We start from the raw sequence: 21,519 nt of genomic DNA, 5'->3' as shown, positions 1-21,519 counted from the left end.
TAAGAATTATACGCCACTAAACAATTTTAAATGAGTGCTAATCCAGTGCTAATCAATAGGTCAAATAGTGGATGACTTGAGATGGATTGATAAGAAGTCCAGCTCTGCCTTTATACACTCCATATATGGTTAGGACGTTTTTAGCCCTGGGCATATTATTATGCCTGTTGTACATATCCCATACTTCTAACTATCTATTTCAAGAGGTTTCTTTATTGTTTTATTTGCAATTTTTAATACTAGTTGATTCTGATATGTAGTAGGTTTACAGTGACCTGTTGAAGCCAGTGGGATATACTTCTGCATAAATACATCCTCTCCTGTTTTGATGGCAGGACTGTGATAGAATAGAATGGAGCCTTCTCTGTGGATGCACATGCTGTAAGGAACACTGGCTACTAGGTCTTATTTAAGCTCTAAATTCTTAGCTCTTTGATGACAAGTGAAAATTTGGCTCTTCCCAGTATTTTTTGCCAGCAAGATGGATGTTTTAACTAATTTTTATCTGATTTTGATTTTTTTTAATTAGTGAGCAGTCTGTTTTTAACATCTTATTGCCAATTGTGTTTTTTGTGATTTTCTCTAAAAAGCATTTGTTGCTGTTGCTGCAATTTGTGCATGTCTAAATAAAATTAGGGAATGTGGTTTCTACTCAGTTGTACGAAGTGAAGATACGGTGCAATTAAACTAAGCAACATGATAATACCTTTCTCGAATGGGATACTGCTCACTGGTTCCTTCCTTCTAAATTCTCTCTCTGAAAGTATTCCAAAGAGCAAATCTACTTAGCAGTAAAATTATGGACAGAAGAGCTACAGCTGTGGAGGGCAGGCCTGATGTGCTACAGCCAGCTTGGTCCTCTTCAGCTTCCTTTCTATGATCGTGCTACCAGGGTTCATGAAGGCCATTTGAATGAGGTGAATTGTGCCAATTTGGGAAATTTCTTAATTGTTTCACTTCCTACCTCCCAGATAGTCTGGTGACCAAACCTACATCTTTTTCTCCAGCTTTGATCCTATGATCCCTTAATGTCATAACTCCTCTTACCTCCTTTTCTTTCTCCTCTGTTATGTGGTGATCCCTGGCAATCCTGCTCCTCCGTGAGAGGGTCCTGCGGTATTGTGCCCCTAAATGCTCCATGAGTCCCGCGGTAGGTGGCCCCTTGGGTTTTTGTCTCTCTGCACTTGCAATGGCATCTTGCCATACTTGTATTTTTTTTCCAGTCTAAATATAAAGTCCTTCAGCCCTTAATTACTTGCCTCATAGATCCTTCATCATCTTTGTAGCTCTCCTCTAGATCCTTTCCAATTTGTCATCATTGTTCTTGAAGCTATGAGCACAATGTAGTATTGATCAGTGCTGGGTGTAGAATCATACTTCCTTAGAAATTATACTCCTTTTGATACAATATAAAAACAATGCTTAACATTTTGTGCCAGAGCTTGATATGATGGTGTATGTTTTTCTAATACCCTCCATAAAGCATTTGTATATTTATTTATTTATTCTTGCCTGTTATAATCCACTCTTCCAAATGCTTCAAGGTAGTTTACATAGATAGTATCAATGGTAACTATAAACAACAAATTAAAATAGAACAAATGAAAAAAAAAACTTGCAAAAAAGATTCCTCATATAACTTTAAATCCTATTCCTCAGTGGTAAAAACTAACCACTTCCCATACCCTGTTATGAATTCTCTTTGTGTTTATTCCTATGTGCAACATCTTACATTTTCCTTGTGGAATTACTTTTGATTACTGTCAACCAAAGCCAGCCAATTTGTAACCATTTTGGATTTGGGATCAATTTATTGTCTCTCTTGTAAGCTTTTGTGATCTCCATACAGTAATTTAAAACCTTTTCTACCTGTTCCTCGTGATATTAATAAGTATTTAGCTGTTGTTGTTGTTGTTGTTGTTTTCACTTTGGCCTCTTCAGCCTGAACCTGAAGAATTCCATTCTAGCATCCTGGAAGATGTGGCTTCTCTGGAGCACTGGAAATATTTCTGGCTAGAATCACACACTGCTTAAGTTTCCATTTCCTACTCTAAATTCTATTCTTAAGGATAAATATAGCTGGCACAGGAAATGGATTAGTATTTGGAATTCTTAGGTACATGTTTTAATTTGGTGGTGTCAAGCTGAAGTGAGAATATGATCACATTGTGCTAGATGCTGCACAAATAATGGGAAAGACTTGCCTGGGGCATGTGTTTTTATAATAGTTTTTTACACAGCAAATGTGGCAATTCTATTCCAGATCTATCAGCACACAAAGCAACCATAAACACAGTTTAAATGGCCAATTTCACAGGGTTTATGACTGCATTGTACTGTCGCTATGACACCAATCAGCCAAGGTGTAATCTGACCCTTAGAAGGCAGTTTAGTCGCAGTGTAATGCATTGCAATTATCAGGGTCCCAGGCTTAGTTCCAGGTGAGCAGTAAAACACTGTCAAGGGGAAATCTATCCATTTGGCTCTGCAGTGGAATTAAAGGAAGGGCAAAAGATGTGGCTTCATGAATTAATATTTGTAACACAGTTCACTGTGCAGATTTGGTTGAATCAAGGCCAGTATTCTTCAATGGTTAAGCATTCTGGTACAGTTTAGTCTCATTTTGCTTATTCCTTTACTGACATGGTACTAACTTTAGCATGTTTTCAATATATAAACACTTTATACTTCCTAATTTATGTGCTTGAATGTTCTCTCCTAAAATTATGCTTAATTTTTTGCAGTTGTGTGGGTACATAAAGAAATGCAGTAAATGTGATTTAGTGTGCCAGGGATGCAGACTCAGGGAACCTTCTGATGGAATTAGGAAATACTCACTTGGTGTTTTACTAAAATTTGTTAATTCTTTCCTCACGTTTATCCAAGAAGTGCAGGGCAGTGATCAGTTAGCTCAAGAAATTAGTGAAGCATCAGTGGCAAAAAGGTTTAACCATGCAAACTGAGCATTAAAAGACAGATGTTTTAAAAAATTTAACCAATATTTGATAACATAGGAGGAAATGTCTTCTGTCTTTCCTTTTTGCGTAGCTTTGCTTTTGTGACTCTAAGAAGTGCTGTGAATAATCATGAGGATGCCTAAAGTGAGAGAAGTGGTTTAAAAAATCCCAGCTATTAAAGACAAATTGGAATGGGCATTGGTATGAGAAGGATTCTAGCATATTTAATATTTGAATCTTGAATTTCTTATTTACCTTCCTAAATTCTTCTATGAACTGCTAAAACAAAATGTAGCCTTTAGAAATACATTCAGGACAAACCTAAGAACATAAAGAAAGCCATGCTTGTTAGACTTATGGTTCACCAGGTGAATGATGATGTCCTAGAAGGCCCATAACAGAGGCAAAGAGGGCTGTCCCCAGCAGCAAGCATTCAGCATTTACTTCTTCTTTGGTATATTTCCTCACAGTGTGATAGGAAGCTAAGGATTCTGGGTTCTTTTCAGCTCCATAATGATTACCCATAGCTGTGTCATTGCCTTCAACAGCTAGTAGACAGTGCTATTTGTCTGCTGAATTCGGAATGACTGATACCATGGCCAGTTAAATAGTCATTTACTTGCTGCCAGAACTACTTTGGTTACAAGATCTTCCTCAGTTTCTAGATCAGAAGGGTTTTCTGGCATGAAGTGTGTTGATTAAAAAAATGATTCTTAGAAAACTAATGGTACTTTGGAAAGCACAAGCAGTGAGGGAGATCTGTTAGAGTTTCTGCAGGTGGGAAAATTGAGAGAAAAATGTGTGGTATGGCTGAGAGGCTGTGCTGAACCATCCTAAGGAAATCCGTAATGTTGTTTGATGCAAACATTTTCATATTAAATATAATCACATTGCATCAAAGTATAAAGTTTAAACATTTCTAAGAACCTAATAAGACCAGATTCTTCTAACATATAATAACACATTGTTTATGTATTATTCCGCATGCTAAATAAGAAAAAAAAACTTAAAAGATAAAGGAGTGACAAATACTTTGGGTAGCAAATCTACTTCTATTGTCTGAATTATGTGTTGGATGCAGTTCTGCTGTGTAATTTTATTCATTTGTTCATTTATACCCTAACTTTCTTCTCAGTGGACACTTGTAGCAGCTTACATGGTTCTCCATCCTATGTTTTATCCCCACAACAACCCTATGAGGTGATGCTGATAGTGCGTGACTGATCCAACCTGCTACACTCCACTCACTCCCCAGTGTAGCCTAAAATGTAGCCTAAAGGCACTTCATTCACTGAGATGCAGACTTAGATAAAGGTTCCATATAGTCCTATATCTAACAGTGGTCAAGTAGTCAGCAGAGCTATCAGGAAAGGTCATCCTGCCTTATTTGTCACAAGCACTTAGTTATCAGAAATGTGCTTCTTATGGGGATTTAAAGTGTATGGACCTCTACTTTGTGACTACTTTGCTGCAGAAATCGTGACCGCTAGCTCTCGCCCAGCCCAATTATTTAGGGTAGTTCAGACCCTTACTGCCCTCAAGGGAGGGCATCAAAATAGTAGTCAATTGGAACTTGGCTGTGAGGCTTTTGTGAGCTGTTTTGCATATAAGGTCTTGTCACTCTGCTGTGACCTTACTGCCACAGTTGATACAGTTTGCAAACTAGAAGCTCCATGGCTGTTATGGGGAATTAGGTTTGATGGCTTCAGGCAGCTCTCTTTATCCAATTGCTAGGATCAGTGAGGGTGACCACTTGTCCCCTTGATACCTGAAAGTCATGGTTGCTTAAGACCAGCGACCCACCGATAGGTGTACCCCTGAGGGAGATTATAAACCTCTCCCTGAATTCCTTCAGCGGCTCAAGGAGGCAGTGGTTTGCCCTCTTCTGAAAAAAAACATCGCTGGATCCGCGGGACCCCGCCAGCTACCGCCCGGTATCTCATCTTGGGTTCCTGAGTAAGGTAGTTGAGAGGGCTGCCGCAGACCAGCTCCTATCATTTTTGGAGGAAACTTCAGCCCTTGATTTATACTAGTCTGGCTTATGTCCTGGACATGGGGTGGAGACCATGCTGGTCGCCCTGACAGATGATCTCTGGTGCCAACTGAACCGGGGTGGGTCAGCCATTCTTATTGTTATTAGACCTGTCAGCCGCATTTGATGTGGTTGACCATGAGCTTTTGGTTGACTGCCTCACTGATACTGGGATTGGAAGGGTGGCTCTTCAGTGGCTAACCTCCTTTCTAGAGAACAGGTCACAGAGGGTCGCTGTGGGGGAGGTGTTATCCAACTCCTTTGCACTCCCATGTGGGGTGCCACAGGGAGCAGTGCTCTCCCCCACATTATTTAACATATGTAGGCATCCTCTGGCCCAGCTGGTACGTTGGGCTTGGGTGTCATCAGTACACTGATGATACCCAGCTCTATCTCTTGATGGATGGATGGCTGGATCTCCCCTCAGAAAGATTCGCCAGAGGTCTCGTGTTCAGCCTCTGCTGAAGCAGCTGCACTGGTTGCCAGTTTGTTTCCGGATCAGGTTCAAGGTTTTGATATTAACCTTCAAGGCTATATGCGGCTTGGATCCTGCATACTTGAGGGACTGCCTACCTTCTTATGCCCACCACAGGGCACTTCGCTCTGCGGGTTAGAATCTGCTGATCATCCCAGGACCCCGGGAGGCACACCTGGAAAACGGCCTCAGAGCATTTGTCTGAGGCCGGGTGGTGGCCAGGGGGCTAAGATCGGGCCCCTCTCCCCGGTGAGGGAGGCCAGTATTAGACTGGCCTGGTTCCCCAGATTGTTTCACCCTATACCCAATTATCCATCCGCTCCTTTCTGCCCATCTAGTGGGCCTGTGTGGGAATAGTTTTATTCAATCACCATCATTGTGACTGAGTTATTGTTTATGGGGTTTTAATGGGGAATTTAAATAGTTTTAATGTACTGATTTGTATTGAAACATTGTGAACCGCCGCTAGCCGGTTTCCGAGAGTGGCGGTCATACAAATCAAATAAATAATAATGATATGTCATATCATTACTAGCCTTGGTGAAACATCCCATAGTTTGTTGTTCCAGATATAAGCCTCAGGAATTTGTGATTAATTAATTTTAAATTTTATACCCTTTTTCTATTGACTCAAGGAGATTTACAAGTAATAAAACATTGTAGATTAAAATAAAATTGTAAAAAATCTCCTCACTCCCAGAAGATGCCTACCATTCATATTCCAGGACATCCATCAAGACCTCTAGCAAGCAAAAGGCTTGTAGATCCATGTGATGTTCTCCAGCAGGGGGACTCTCCTTGCCTCTTCAGGAAGCACTTTCCACAGAATGGGAAGGGAGTCAACAAGCATGAGGATTCCCCAGTTTCCTTCATGTAATGACAAATCATGGTCTGTCATGCATAAGCCAGGATTTTTTTTTTTTTGGCTAAAATTATCATGTGGACCAACTGTCTTGAAAAAGATTTCTCAGTTTAACTCCTATCTCACATTATTTACATTTAGAAGAAAAAATATTATTGCAAAGAGGGCAATAGTAATCTGTGAAGAATGGGGAAATTGCAATGTTTTGCACATTAAACACTTTATAAACCAGCTCTGGTTTTTCTTAACTTTTATGTGAAATACTACTTGGCATGCAATTACGACATAATGTTGAGTCCCTCTTTTAGGCATTACACCAACAAACATGAAGAGGTAGTTAAATTTAAGTACTTCAATTGTGAAAGCAGGAGTAGCTGCTTTTCATAAAGATTTTTATGGGCATTCCATCTCATATTATACATAATAAGGACATTATGGCTTACAATGTGGTTGATTTGATTGGCATCTATCCGACCAACAGCTATGTGCTGTTCTTCTAAAATATTGTCTGATATTTTATTCCTTGTGGTATATTTTCCATTCATGAAAATATATACTAGTGGTCAAATGGTGTATCAGGCATAAATTCCAGTGAAGTATCCATGTTGGTCTGTTGCATCTGAAACTAAGAAGAATCTTGTGGCACCTTAAAAGACTAGTAGGTGTATTGAAGCTGTGGCAAAAATTAAACATTTTAAACAAAAAGCAAAATGAGTATTGTAAGCTTTTCTTCCTTCTACATCTTGGTAAATGCAGTAATGATGATGATGAAGAAGAGGTTTTTATAACCTGTTTTCTCAAACCTGGAGTCTCAAAGCAGTTTGCCATCTTTCTCTTCCCAAACAGGTTTCTTGTGAGGCTGGTAGGGCTAAGAGAGTTCTGTGGCCCATGTCTCCCAGCAGAAGGAGAGGGGAATCAAACCTGGTTCTCCAAATTAGAGTCCATGGCTTTTAACCACCAGATTAACCACCACTGCTCTGAATAGGTGAATACATGAAAATAATTTTGCTACTTTGCAGCTATCCTTCATAGGTGTCTACAACAGGGTTCCCCAACCTTTAGCACATTAGTGTTCCCGGTGCCTAAAGAGGGCCACATCTTAAACCAAAATATAACAAAATTATTAACCTACTTATTTAGATCAAAAGTAAACATTCAAATGAAGAAATGTTAAATTTAATGCAATCCATTTTGGAACAATATTTTACTGTGGGATCCTTTTATTTAACTACACATGTTTATCTAGTCCAGTGGTTCTCAACCCGTGACCCCTCAAGGGGTCGTTGAGCATTTTCCAGGGGGTCACGGCGGCAGCATGGCGCTGGCCTCCTCCATGCCACCTCGGAGCTCACCACGCAGTGTGGAGGAGGCCAGTGCCATGCTACTGCCGCCACTCCTGTGACGCTGGCCTCCTGCATGCTGCCTTGGTGAGCTCCGAGGTAGCGCAAAGGAGGCCAGCACCATGCCGCCACCACTCTGGCCACTGCCACCATTGCTCCATGACCCCTACAGCAAGAGTGACAGGGGCGTGTGTGCATGTGCGCTGCTGTGTGTGCGCGTCCGCATGACAGCGGTTGAGAACCGCTGACCTAGTCAGTGTGATTTTTATGACTGTTTTCTGTTAGCCAAAGTTTGATGTCCAAGTCAAGGTTTGTGATAGACAATCTTAAAATGTCATGTAAATGTTTATCTCTAAGCCTTGACCTACACTTAGATTTCACAATTTTCAGTTTTAAAAGGTTTGTTCACAGATGTATGTCGTGCCAAAGATTGTGAACATGCCTGCAGCAAATTTCTTTAAGTTGATAAATATATCAGGTAGTTATGGAAGATAAGAACAAGAGGGGGCTGACAGAAGGAGCCATGGAGACCAAAACAAACAATGTTGCTATTTTTTTCCCCAGGAAAGGGACAGGATGAACAGCAGTAGATGATGACTCTTGAGGCAGAAAGAACAGCATGGGTCTGAGGAAAAATGCCCTGAGGGTGATAGCTGGTTGGAGGGCTGCACAGAAAGAGGTAGGAGGCCACATGCGTCCCACAGGCCTCCGGTTGGGGGCCCCTGGTTTAGAGCAATTTGTCTGTTAGGCACTTATATTTTTCCTCTGTCGAAAGAATACATTACTAAGTTTTTTAAAAAGCAAATAAAAAGGCACATCATCTTAATCCTGTAGTAATGTTGTTCACAAGTGATTATCTATAGTAGAGCTTCTTTACCATGAGAAAAATCACATGGTCACAGACACCCACCTATATGTGAATTATTTGGATTGTATGACCAGCATTCAACAACCTTTCATTGTACCTGTTATTCAGGTAAAAATATAAGTGATATACATTGACCAATGTACTATTAGTTACCTGGACAAGCCTCACAGCAGCTTTTGCTTCCACAGCCCACAAACACACACTGCACCACTCCAAAACTTTGGCAACACTATGGGATGCTTTAAAAACATTTTCCATTGATGCACGAGAAGTTAGTATCAGGGGAAGGTAGGGGACATGGTTCAGTAATAAAACATCTGTTTGGCATACAGGAGTTCCTAGTTAAAATCTCATCACATTTATACAAAATACTGTAAGTTTTCCTAACATTTTGAAATAAAACTCTAAAAATCTTAGAGTACGGTATATTAATTTAGGGCAAATAAAATCCCTTATGATATAAATCTCTGTATATTAAATGCAAGCTTGCCTTGTATTTGCCTTGTATAAGAAAAGCAAGCTTGCCTTGAGCTTGTTAAGGACTGTGGAAACCTTTTAGATTGAGAGTTCCACTCCAATACCTTTTTCACAGTGCCTCTCTGCCTACCTCTTAGTCTAAACTAGAAACAGCCAAAATCATCACATTTGAACTTACGCTAACAGTCTTACAAAAATGAAAGGGCATAAGTTATCATTAATCTAGGTATCCTGATTGACCATTTGCAGTTTTCTTCCTTGGTTCTCTATAATATAATGTCTTTGGAAAAGATTTTTCAAGTGTCCTTTAAATGTCCCATCTAATGGAATTTGTTCAAGAATAAACGAGATAAATTTTATTGGCCTCTGTTAACAAAAAGTTACTGTTTATATACCAGCTAAAATTACTGAATCCATCTTGTGTTATAATATAGAAATGCAATGTCCCATCTCCCCCTTGTTACATCCCAATGTCCCCCCCAATGTCCCATCTCCCCCTTGTTACATCCCATCTCCCCCTTAACAATGTCCAGTTTGTGTCCATGATGAGGGATTGTGTAAAACTCATTGTGATTGGCCCTCAGTAGGGGATATGCACCCTTCACTCCTTCAGGGACTCCTTCACTCATGGCCAGTCACAGCTCTGCCCTGCACTCCTCCTCCTTCTTGTTGCCTCCAGACAATTATCATAGCAGGAAGAGAGCCGAACCCACTCTGTGGCCATGCTTCATGGCAAAACCCTAACAGTAAGTCACAACAGTGGGAGGAGGGCTGACCCTGGCATCCATGATCACTTTGCTCTTTTCCCGATAAGGCTTCACGTGTGCCAGAGAGCAGGTGAAGGGGGCTCAGTGCCACTCTGCGGTAAGCCACCTATGGTCAGGCAGCTCCATGGGCAGAGGGCCAGGCCCAGCAGCCCTGCTCACCCTGCTAGGTGATTCTTCTTTTAATGTGGCCTTGCTCACCTTGCTGCAGAGGACTACTTAAGGGGGTAGGGTTGCCAGGCCTGGGTTGGCAATATCTGGAAAGTTTGGTGGTGAGGTGGGAGTGGGCAGGATTGGGGGCAGGGAGAGACCTTGATGGAATGCAGTTCTATGGAGTCCCACTCCAAACTAGCCATTTTCTCCAGGGAAACTGCTCTGAGAGCCAGTTTGGTGTAGTGGTTAGGAGTGCGGACTTCTAATCTGGCATGCTGGGTTCGATTCTGCGCTCCCCCACATGCAACCAGCTGGGTGACCTTGGGCTCGCCACGGCGCTGATAAAACTGTTCTGACCGAGCAGGAATATCAGGGCTCTCTCAGCCTCACCTACCCCACAGGGTGTCTGTTGTGGGGAGAGGAATGGGAAGGCGACTGTAAGCCGCTTTGAGCCTCCTTCGGGTAGGGAAAAGTGGCATATAAGAACCAACTCTTCTTCTTCTTCTTCTTCTCTCTCACATGGAGATCAGTTGTGATTCTAAGTTCTCCAGGTCACATCTGGAGGCTGTCAGTTGGGAAATATCGCAGCTCCAGTCCTGAATTTGGCTACTGGGAGTGAATTTGGGGGATGGAGCTGGGAGTGGGTGGGATTGAGAGCAGGGAGGGATCTTGGTGAAGTATAGTTCCACCTTTAAAGGTGGAGTCCACCTTTAAAGCCGCCATTTTCTCCTGGGACCCTGATCTCTGTAGTCTGGAGATTAACTATAGTTCCAGGGGACTGGCATCCCTAATATGAGCCTTCATACAAATAAGCTGAATTAAACTAAACTCACAGAGACCTACAGGCTAGCGCCCATTGCCTTTCAGTGTGCAACGGCTTTGCCTCTATTTTCTTTTGATGTTCCTTGCTTGTTCTTAAATGAGCTTTGGCAACTAGGCTGTGGGCATGAAAGATTTCATAGCAATGGTACATATTGTCTTATGGAGGACTATTCCTTTAGACAAGCATTTGCAGAATATAAAGGCACGGTATTCATTGTGATCTCTTATAATAGTATAGTGTTTGTACAAAGACAATCCATTGTAGGAAAGGTTGAAAATCATACCCAGGTTATATGGAGGGGGGGGAGGGAGCAATTGGTTTAAACTACAAAAGGTATGCATTTCTATGAGCAGTTGTGGAAAAACTACTGAGGGGGTGGTGGAATCTCCTTTCTTGGATATTTTCAACCATAGCCGGAATGGGCATGTAGTGAGGGTGACACACACATGATACTCTGACCTAGAGTAGGGGGCTAAACTAAATAAATCATTGGATTATTTCCAATAGATTTTGTCCACCAGGGGAGCAAATTATTTCCCTCTAAATTACCAGCAAGTGCTTTAGGAGTGTCTACAGCCCTAGCATATTTCCTATACTACATCTAGTTCTAATGCCTTTCCTCGAAAGTCAGCTGTGGAAACAGTTGGCTAATTACTTTAAAATGATGCAATGGATGAACAGAAGACACTTACAGTACTTTGAAGCTATTTGCAGTTGACTCCAGGCATTCAGTGACAGTTCTGAGTAACATTCAGGAAAGACTGAGCATCATGTTCTAGTTTCCACAGGCAGATAACTCTGTATAGAAGCTGACATAAGACTTTTACCTTAATCTCCTGGACAAAGAAGAAAAGTGTTAATATGCTTTGACTTTATCAGAAGCCTTGCTGTTCCTAGTTTTTTTGACGTGGGGGAGGAAAATGTTGCAAATGAGTTCTTGTTTGTGTTGCAAATCCTCAGACTTGATTTGGTCACTCTGCAATTTATACCAGTTCACTAGCATAGTTTCCAAATAGCTATACTTATAATATATATTAATATAATATCTCTGTTGTCTATCCTCTGGCAGTTCCTCAGCTGTTGCAGCTGACAAAACAAGTCATTTCTCAAATTAGCAATGAATGAAAATCCCAGGAGAAAACACAGAATTGTTCTCCTTTCTCATGTAGAAAGTTGATTGCTTTACATAAATTGGTCACCAAAGTATATTGAAAAGAGCTGGCATCATTTTTGTGTCATAGACAATTAGTGTATGTGGTGGGGCTATTTATAAGTGTATAGTAACAGAACATGGTTTGTTAATACAGGAATGATCCTTCAAAGTCCTTGGTTTCTGCTCCTTGCCTTGAGCATGGGTCAGAAATGAAAGCAAACTAGTAAACCATGTAACACTGGTTTGTAGAGAAAAAAATGAACCATGGTTCATTATTTTATCCAGTTTATAAAACACAAGAAAACAGTCTGTTGGGAATGTGGAAGTCTCTAAGTGTATCAAAAGGACAGGAGCAAATTAAAGCCCCAAATCTCCAGTATGGTTTATAAAACCCAGAACAAGAAACCTTTAAAAAAATTTCCAGAGGAAAACAGGTTCATTTTTAGGCAGATCCTTTTGCATTTGGTGGTATTTGAATTTAAGTTCTTCTCTTCACATTTTTAGTGTCATGGCATCTATTGGCAATATTGTACTTTAGAGATGTTAAATATAGAAAACCTTCACTGTCTCATCACTATCAATACATATTTTATATATTACTTGTAAGCCTTGGCAGTCCTTCTGAAAAAATATATCCTTTCTTATACATTCATGAGAATCAGCTGTAATTGTCACCTGAAAGGTAGGTTGCAATAAGCATTGAAGACAGAAAACAAATTCTGTAGTCAACAACAAATTCTATAGTTAATGAACTCCCTCATAGAGTGACAGCATGTCTGGATATTAAACAAAACTTTTACAACATTGACACACTGAATTTTTTAAAAAATGTATAATATACTGATTATAATATAAGCACATTATAGCAGATTAGTTGTTAATCAAAATTATTTACATTTAAACAAAACATATTGAAAGCATTGCTCATATTTACAGTATGAGTATTTTCCAGCACTACTCAAAATTTCCCAAGAAATTTCAGAAAATTCTCAGACTCCTTCAAGTTTTATAACCAATATTTTTTCTCAATGAGAAAGAGAAAACATAGAGTTCTTAGTGCCGTCCCAAATTTCCATTTTTTCCATTGGAAAATTGGGGGAAGTCATGAGCCTTTTGAGTATAAAAATCTTTTTGAATATGAAAACCTTTAACTTATATTGTGTTCATTCTTTAAAAAGAAAACATTTCATCTGAATTTTTTCATTGCTTTCCACATTTTCTATTTTTTTCTTTGCGGAAAAGGGGGGGATATTTTCCCCCAAGTTTTCCCATGTTCTCCTCAGGCCTTCACATGTCTAAAGACCCCATTGATGGATTCAGTTTTCCCTTCTGAAATTGATGTATACAACATAGTATAGTTTGACATTCTGAATTACAAGTCAAGTAACACCTAGATCTAATGATCAAGACATAATACTGAATAGAAGGAAGGAGGTGTTGCACCAGTAAAACTTTGCAATTTCATGTTGCACCAGGATTGCAAGTTGACTGTTTTATTCCCTCAAGTAATGTTGCCAGTTAGTGTTTATATTCACCATTTTGCCAGCAAAGCAAGCCTGGCAGAATGAGGATGAGTAAGATCAAAGGCAAGACTGCTGAGAAAGCAGGGGAGCTGTCCAGCCAAGACAGGAATCAGGTTCAAAGAAAGATTGCTGAAACAGCAGAGGAGCTGTCCAGCCAGTTTCTAAGGGTTTATATATGACAAAAACCTGTCTTGAAGATCTGTTGTAAAATAAGATCCATGCATCAGCTGATGAGCTTTATGGTTGGCTTCCACCCCTTGCTTTAATGGAGCTGATCCTAGTCAGGCTTACGTATGTGAAGGGAGGCTTTTTGCTTTCAAATGAGTACTATTCTTTTTGGTAGGGGCTTCCTTTGTTCTTCTAGCGTGGGAGGGGGGAATAGTACTTTGCCTGGATGCATGAGTGGACTCTGACATGTAGTAATAGGCCTTCGGTTTTGTTGTTGTTGTTTTGTATTCAGAATGGTACTGTGGTGCTACTTCTATGGTGGGCTTCTCAGAACCCTCCTCAGCATTTGATACTGATTCTTTGAAAAATCTTTTCTGAGCAGCATAGATGGAATTTGTTTTTGGTACACTTGTTGGCAGCTGTCCATGTCTTCTGGGCTTGAGGCCAGTTTAAGCTCAATAGTATGAATCCCACTGTACAGTAGACTTGGATTTTGTTAAACTCCCTCACAGAAATATGTGTCAGGAGATTATCCAGATATAAATTGGATCATGTCAGTGAGATTGGAAGCAAGCTCAGTACAAAATTGAACATTTCAGCATGCCAGTTGCTCAGTATGTTTATGCATGCTTTCCTGTTGAGTTACAGGAAACAGAGATTTTGAAAAATCCAAACTGTTGCAGGATTTCCATGAAGCACATGCCACAGTTTTAATAATTAAGCATGTGTTATATTAATGTATATTTTGCTATATCAAGAGTCAATTATTTATTTCCTTTTTCTTTGTGTGTTGCAGGTAGCCAGATGCCATCCCAGGCTCCTGGTAGTCAACCAGAATCCAGCTCCCATCCTGCCTTAAGCCAGTCCCCCATGCCACAGGATAGAGGTTTGTGATAATGACCATACTTAGCATGTCTGACTGACGGAGTTAGCATCCGTATAGCATTTTTAATTATTTTTGTAGTGCTGTACCTATATAACAGTATGTTGCAATCCTTACAACAGTCCTGTAAGATGAGTATTTTTTATGTTTACGTTTGAACCAGCAATCTCAAAGATCACAGCTCATTCTCTTAGCCCCCTCTACTCAACTGGCTCCCTGGACTGGGATGATAGCCATAGAACAGGAAAGCCTGAGATAGAAAAGGGCATAATTTGTTCATGTGTTTCAGTTGTTGTTCAGCAGCAAGGAAATTTCACTGGTAATCATCTGTCAGGGAAATATTTTCTGAAACTGTTTCCTGGGGGGAGGAATCAATAAAATGAGATTTTTACCAGAGCTTAGTTAAAAACAAAGAGCTGAATGCTCTAAAAATATTCATTATCAGAGAATCTTAATATGTTTTTAAAAATCTGGATACAGGAAACATTATTTAAAAGTAGAAGCTGGTCCCTGTAGGATAGAAATATTAGCTGTTCTTAAAGACAGCAGTTTTCCCACCGTTCTTTAAACTTGGATGAGTTCCTGTGCCCCTGGGTTTGGGCTTCTGGGAGTAAAATATAAGGATGTGCATTAGCTGGCTGGAAATGGCTACATTCCTGGCCATTTCTCTACACAAACTATGAAAGATTGGTTGCCCTTGACTAAAGAATGGTACACTCCTTTCATTTGGGATGGTTGTCGTCTTCCATCGAGCATGCAGCTTTGGGAGGGATGCACATGGAGCAGTCAGGGAGGTAGGGAATACCTGCCTAGCCAGCCCGATCAGCCAAATCAACCCTGGCAATCAATGAGGTGACAGATGTCACAGTCAGATTGCCGTCACATCCAAGGACTGGTTGCATTGAGGATCAAAAATTAATTTGGGTAGAGTTTTAAATTACACCATATGAAACTTAAATGCTGTTACTTGATGTATAAATGTGAATTACTAAAGTGTATGTGTAAAGTGCCATCAAGTCACATCCAATTTATGGTAACCCCACCAAGGGACTTTCAAGGCCAGTAAGATGGTTTATCCTTGGTTTTCTCTACAGAATCTTCCTTGGAGGTCTCCTTTCCAAGTACTGACCCTACTTAATTCTGAGATCTGACAAAATCAGGCTGTACCATATTGCCTTCCCTCTCAAATTACTAATCCAGTTTGTGAGCTCTCTCATAAATATTGTATTCTTCACAATCAATAGTTTCTGCATGTGTTGCTGTGAGCAAGAAGGATGTATGGAAGATGGCTTAAAGCAGTGGTCCCCAACCTTTTTATCACCGGGGACCACTCAACGCTTGACAATTTTACTGAGGCCCGGTGGGGGGGGGGATAGTTTACTCCTCTGCTCTCAACCACTGCCCTAACATTCTCTGATCGCTATGGTAATGTTTAAACATCCCTTCAAAATAAGATACAGTCACGCCACAACAATGAACATAAGGAACATTTTATTTTCATGGAAATTTTAACTCATGACGATGACAAATCAATGGGAACCCTGAGCTTGTCTCTCTGCAACGAGATAGTCCCATCTGGGAGTGATGGGAGACACCCAAAGTGTGTTGTAAAGGGCCAGGGGGGGATGAAGTTAAAGGCCGGGGGGGGAGAAGTCGTCCTTCGCGGCCCACCTCCAATTAGTCGACGGACCACATGTGGTCTGCGGCCCACAGGTTGGGGATCGCTAGCTTAAAGTATATGGTAAAGGAAATAAATAATGCCCTATGGCTAAAAATGCACTAAATGCTAGAGAGTGAGAGGGGAAAGGTCATGAACTGAATAGGGCAAGTGCTAGTGAACCAAGGGAAAAAGAGGAGAAAATACTTAACCCAGAAAATTTGGAATGAAGAAACCAAAGAAGGTTAAAGAAGTATCAAAGTGCATCCTGATATTATATTATGTAAAAAAATGAACAATACATGTATTTATTTACAATGAAAGTTCAAAGCAGTATAAGGCCTCAATTATAGCCTCATTATAAAATTTATTCTAAAAATCATAAACACAGAACAAATGGCCTAGACCAGGGGTTGTCAATCCCCGGGCTGTAGACCGGTTCCAGACCGCAAAAGCCTCGTAGTAGGCTGCGGGGAGGGGAGGCGCCTCCCTCTCCTCTCCCCCCCCCTGCAGTGCAGTGCTTGCTGCTCCAGTAGCAATTGGCCACTTTGTCGGCCGATCGCTCCGGCATATCGAGCGCTGCGCTACGGGGAGGGAGGGAGGCGCAAACACACAGGTGCAGCAGCTCTGCGCCTGCACGTTTGCCGGTGCCAACGCCTCCCTCTCCCCTCCCCCACAGTGCGGCACTCACAACAACGGAGCAATCGACTGGTGAAGCGGCTGATTCACTCAAGCCTAGGCCCTCAGGCTTAGGCTTGAGCGAATCGGCCACTTTGTCGGCCAATCGCTCCTGGCTTTTCTGCTGCTTTTCTGCTGCGTAGCGAGCCCTGCGACGCAGGGGGGAAGAGGGAGTTGCGTGGCACTCGCTACACTGTAGCAATGGGGGGGAGGTGTGGCAGTTCCACGCTAGCAGGTGTGGCAGTTCCACGCTAGCGCATTTGCGTAGCAGCTCCTCGCATGCGCGTTTGCCCCCGCACACCGGCATCCTGGCCTCCTTTCCCCCCCCCCTCTCTCGGACTGGTCCCCAGCCTGGAAAAAGTTGGGGACCACTGGCCTAGACCAAACGCATTTTGGCACAATCACCTTCTTCAGTGATCAGGCATATATTAGCATACATAAAGATGTAAAATATACAGGCTCCAGACATATATTACATATTCTCAAATAATTAAAAGGACACAGTACAAATCATGCTGGTGCTGACGAAGACTCTTGCGAGTCCCTTGGACTGCAAGGCAAACAAACCAGTCAGTCCTAGAGGAGATCAGCCCTGCCTGCTCCTTAGAAGGCCAGATCCTGAAGATGAAACTCAAATACTTTGGCCACCTCATGAGAAGGAAGGACTCCCTGGAGAAGAGCCTAATGCTGGGAGCGATCGAGGGCAAAAGAAGAAGGGGACGACAGAGAATGAGGTGGCTGGATGGAGTCATTGAAGCAGTTGGTGCAAACTTAAATGGACTCCGGGGAATGGTAGAGGACAGGAAGGCCTGGAGGATCTTTGTCCATGGGGTCGTGATGGGTCAGACATGACTTCGCACCTAACAACAACAACGACAAATCATAGTAATATACACTGTGACACAGAACTAGGTTGGAATTGAAGAGGCCTTTCTGTCTATCACTGTAGACCCTGGTTGGATACAGTTGTACTAAGGTGGTAACTTTGCATGCACCTTCTTTGCTTTGTCCTGCTCAATAAATAATTGGTTAGCCAATCCCATGTATTGTATTCCTTTTTTTGTTGCTTGACTCCGAGTACTAGTGAACCAGAGACATAAATAAGTGTGCTTAGCAGCACTGTGCATTTGGGAAACTGATCAAGCTCTTTCCTTGCTGTGAATTTCCCATGTGGGTATGTGTTAAGTGCTGACCTTGAAAATGCATCCATCAGGAGTTTAATCATGGACTGTGCTAGATGCTGTGTTCCCTAGGACAATGCCCATAATGATATTAAAGAGTCATTCCACAGGCATTGATGTCACATTGTCTTTTTGTTTCATATAGGCCTGTTGTTTTACCATGTATTTTATGTTTATCTTCAAAAATCACCACAAGACAGCAGGTTCATGAGCAGCGGCATATACATGCAAATTATAAATTAAAAATAGGGGCCTGTTGTTTCTTATGTTTGTTTTTCATTATGATGACCCAAAGTATATGAGGAGTCTGCTTCACCTTTGTTCCTGGGAACCTGCTTTAGTGGACATGTCATAGTGACTGTTGAGGAGAACTAAATCCTGGCTTATTCTAAAGAAGGAGTCCAGACAATTATATCAGGTGTTTGGTCACCTGACAGTCAGCTAGAACTGTGTGTATTCCATATGAATGTCCTACAAAATTCAGAAACCCAGACAAAGGTTGTAGAGTCCTCTGCAAGTGTTATTGGTTTGGGGTTCAGTTGGAGTATTGGAGGTCAAAATCACAGTAGAGCAGTGAGCCTTAACGTTGTGGTTAACTTGTGTAAAACCTTGCTACTGATTAGCACCAAGTTCTGGTGTCTCTGAGAACTTTAGATCTCTTGGTGCTGTGCTTTCTTTGCTCTTGGAGCTACATCAAGCAAATTTCCAGCTGAGGTTATTAACTGTAGCTAAACATTAGGGTCTTCATTGCCTGTTATAGAATCTGATGAAGTGGGCTAGAGAGAATCATCCAACAATTAATCACAAGGCCAAGTAAAAATGGTTCATTTTTTGATGAATAATTTATTGTGACCTGCAGTTGGAGAATTTAGACTCTAATTTTCAAATTGCTGTGCCGGCACAAGGTTGCCTGCCATTTTGTTTCTAAAAAAATTCTTCTGATATTTGTCTTCAAGAGACCGTGTTTTTATTCAGAATATTTATTGAAACTCCTGTCATACTACAGCTAATCTTTGTGACCTTCCTTGTTTAAAATGTTCATTTGTTTCATGCAGCAGATACGAAATTTGTAACCAGTGAGGTCATATTGATTTTGCAGAACTTGTTTCCCAAAGCGTGTGTAAGGTCTCTGCCTATAAACATGAGCACATTCCCTTTTGTGCCCTGCCATTGATTAGCTACTTCTTTGAAATGGAAAATTTCACCTTTTAAAGAGACTGTTACATTAGCTGATTCTTTTGCTTGCTTGAACTGTTTTCCATTGAACTTGGAGAGGGGAAGGAGTGTAGAGTAGAAGGACTCAAAGGGAAGGTGCTTGTCACTTGCTGATAAAAACCCAAGCAGAAAATCATTCCTGCTGAAGACACCTGAACTGCAGGTATCCGTTACAGTAATTTAAACACTTGGCTCACCAATAGAAACATTTCCAGTTAAAAACACCAAGTGACTCTCCAATTTCAGGCCGGTTTTATTCCTTCCAATACTTCACTTTTTGTGTAAAGAAATGAATGTATGCATGAACAAAAGGGTACTGATATGTTTATTGAAAACAGTGCCCTGTCATAAATTATTAGCTCCTTTCTAGACTTTGGTCAATGATGTAAGAACTAAGCTTCATCATTTCTGAATACATATCACACAGGACAACTATTACATGTACAGTTATTTCATTCAGAGTTTGACATTATTTTACTTATCTTCAGTAGGTAGAGGTAGATCTGGCCTCCAGATTGAAATTTAAAAGGGCAGTTATTTTCTGTAATTGGCTGTGGGTTCCTCCTATTCTTTCAGACTGCAAGGTGGTGAATTGAGAACTGGCCTGTCATTAAAAATAAAGTCCCTTCAAAGTTTAAATGGCATTATTTTTATAGACCTGTCCTCCCAAATATGGAGGCAAGGTCCACCTACTGTTGAAAACGTTGGGCAGTACAGTAGTCCCCAACCTTTTTATCAACAACAATTTTTCTGAGGCCCGGGGGAGTCTTTTGCCGAGGGAGGTCGCTGCCACCGCCTGAGCCCCTGCTCCACTTGCTTTCTCACTGGCGCCCCTGACTTCCCGCCACCTGCTGGGCGGTGCTGCCAGCAGCAGCTGCACAGTGCCATGCTGAGCGGGAACCCCAGCCATGGTGGCCGCTGGAGAGCACCAAAGGTGAGCCGGCGGCAGAGTGGCAGGGCAGCCTCCAAGTCAGCAACCAGGGAGGAGGATGAGGAGGAATTGCGGCCCGGTACCAACTGATCCACGGACCGGTCCCGGTCTTCAGACTGGGGGTTGAGGACCACTGGGGCAGTAGACCTGGATTCCCAAGTCCACCACCCATTATTAAGAGCATCCTCAGCTGTTCACTGGTGTGCTTGCCCTTTAAACTTTAAATAGTCATTATTTTCAATTGAGATATTCCTGGCCTCCAATGTTCAAAGGGCACGTACTCTATTTAAAAAGAATAGCCCTTCATATGTTAAATGGCTGTTGCACCCTACATTTGTTGTGAACAGCTTCCTGATCCAATTCTGGATATTTCCAGTATTTCTCAGGAGAAAAAAAAAAGGAGCTGGAAAATATCAAAAAGTATTTCATGGTATTGTATTTACTGAGAAAACAATATCCAAGTATATGTATATCAGACATTATGGGGAAGTTACATAAACTTCACAGTGCCTCTGTGAGAAAGGTAATGTAATAATCAATGGGATACTGCTGGAACTCTTGGTGTCACTAACAGTTATGCCAATGGAATAATTAATACTCAAGGGTACCATATTTCTGGAAGTCCTCCTGTATCAGGGCTAATAAAATGAATGACAGCTGAGGGCGACATAGACATGTCCTCAGTCAGAACCCCTATATGGTGCCTGAAGGTGCCATGGGGCCCACTGACACTTTTTCTGGCATCCAGCAAGTGCCAAAAGGGGATGGTTCTGATTGGCCACTGGAGATCTGGTTGACAGTGGAGTTTAAAATAGTGGTGTTTTGGGCAGCAGCTGCTGGTGTAGTGGTTAGAGGTCCAGACTTCTAATCTGGCAAGCTGGGTTTGATTTTCCGTTCCTCCTCCACATGCAGCCAGCTGGATGACCTTGAGCTCGCCACAGCACTGATAAAGCTGTTTTGCCCGAGCAGTGATATCAGGGCTCTCTCAGCCTCACCCACCCCACAGGGTGTCTGTTGCGGGGAGAGGAATGGGAAGGCGACTGTAAGCCGCTTTGAGCCTCCTTCGGGTAGGGAAAAGCGGCATATAAGAACCAACTCTTCTTCTTCTTCTTCTTCTTCTTCTTCTTCTTCTTCTTCTTTCTCTCAACAGGCCAAAACAGACTCTAATGCATTTAAAGCTTACTTTTGTGTGTACCCATGATAGCTGGTCCATTCCACAAGTTGCTTAATTCCTCTGGTCACAAACACAGCCTGCAGTTCTGCATGCTTCTGTTTGAGCTGCATCAAGGAATTCCAGCTCTTTCAGAAAATTAGGGTTGCTGTATCCTGTTGCATGGGAAAACATCAGAGTGTGAACTCGAAGGCAAAGACAGCTGGCC

The 21,519-nt window shown here is 41.7% G+C and overlaps 1 protein-coding gene across 7 annotated transcripts in view; it reads left to right on the top strand.

Annotated features, from left to right (window-relative positions):
* The window catches only part of ARID1B (AT-rich interaction domain 1B), a 488,774-nt gene that overhangs the window by 343,744 nt on the left and 123,511 nt on the right, over positions 1-21,519 (top strand). For all 7 annotated transcript variants that reach the window (XR_013233491.1, XM_077348882.1, XM_077348907.1 and 4 more), the window contains one exon: positions 14,392-14,481. Coding sequence is in view for 6 of the 7 variants with exons in the window: in XM_077348882.1 (XP_077204997.1) it covers positions 14,392-14,481 (90 nt within the window). In the remaining variant the exon portion in view is untranslated. The remainder of the gene's footprint in view (positions 1-14,391; positions 14,482-21,519) is intronic.

The sequence above is a fragment of the Paroedura picta genome, chromosome 1 (assembly GCF_049243985.1).
Source record: "Paroedura picta isolate Pp20150507F chromosome 1, Ppicta_v3.0, whole genome shotgun sequence".
Classification (NCBI taxonomy): domain Eukaryota; kingdom Metazoa; phylum Chordata; class Lepidosauria; order Squamata; family Gekkonidae; genus Paroedura; species Paroedura picta.
The sequence above is the reverse complement of the archived record's forward strand: the minus strand, read 5'-3'. Positions and strand labels throughout refer to the sequence as shown.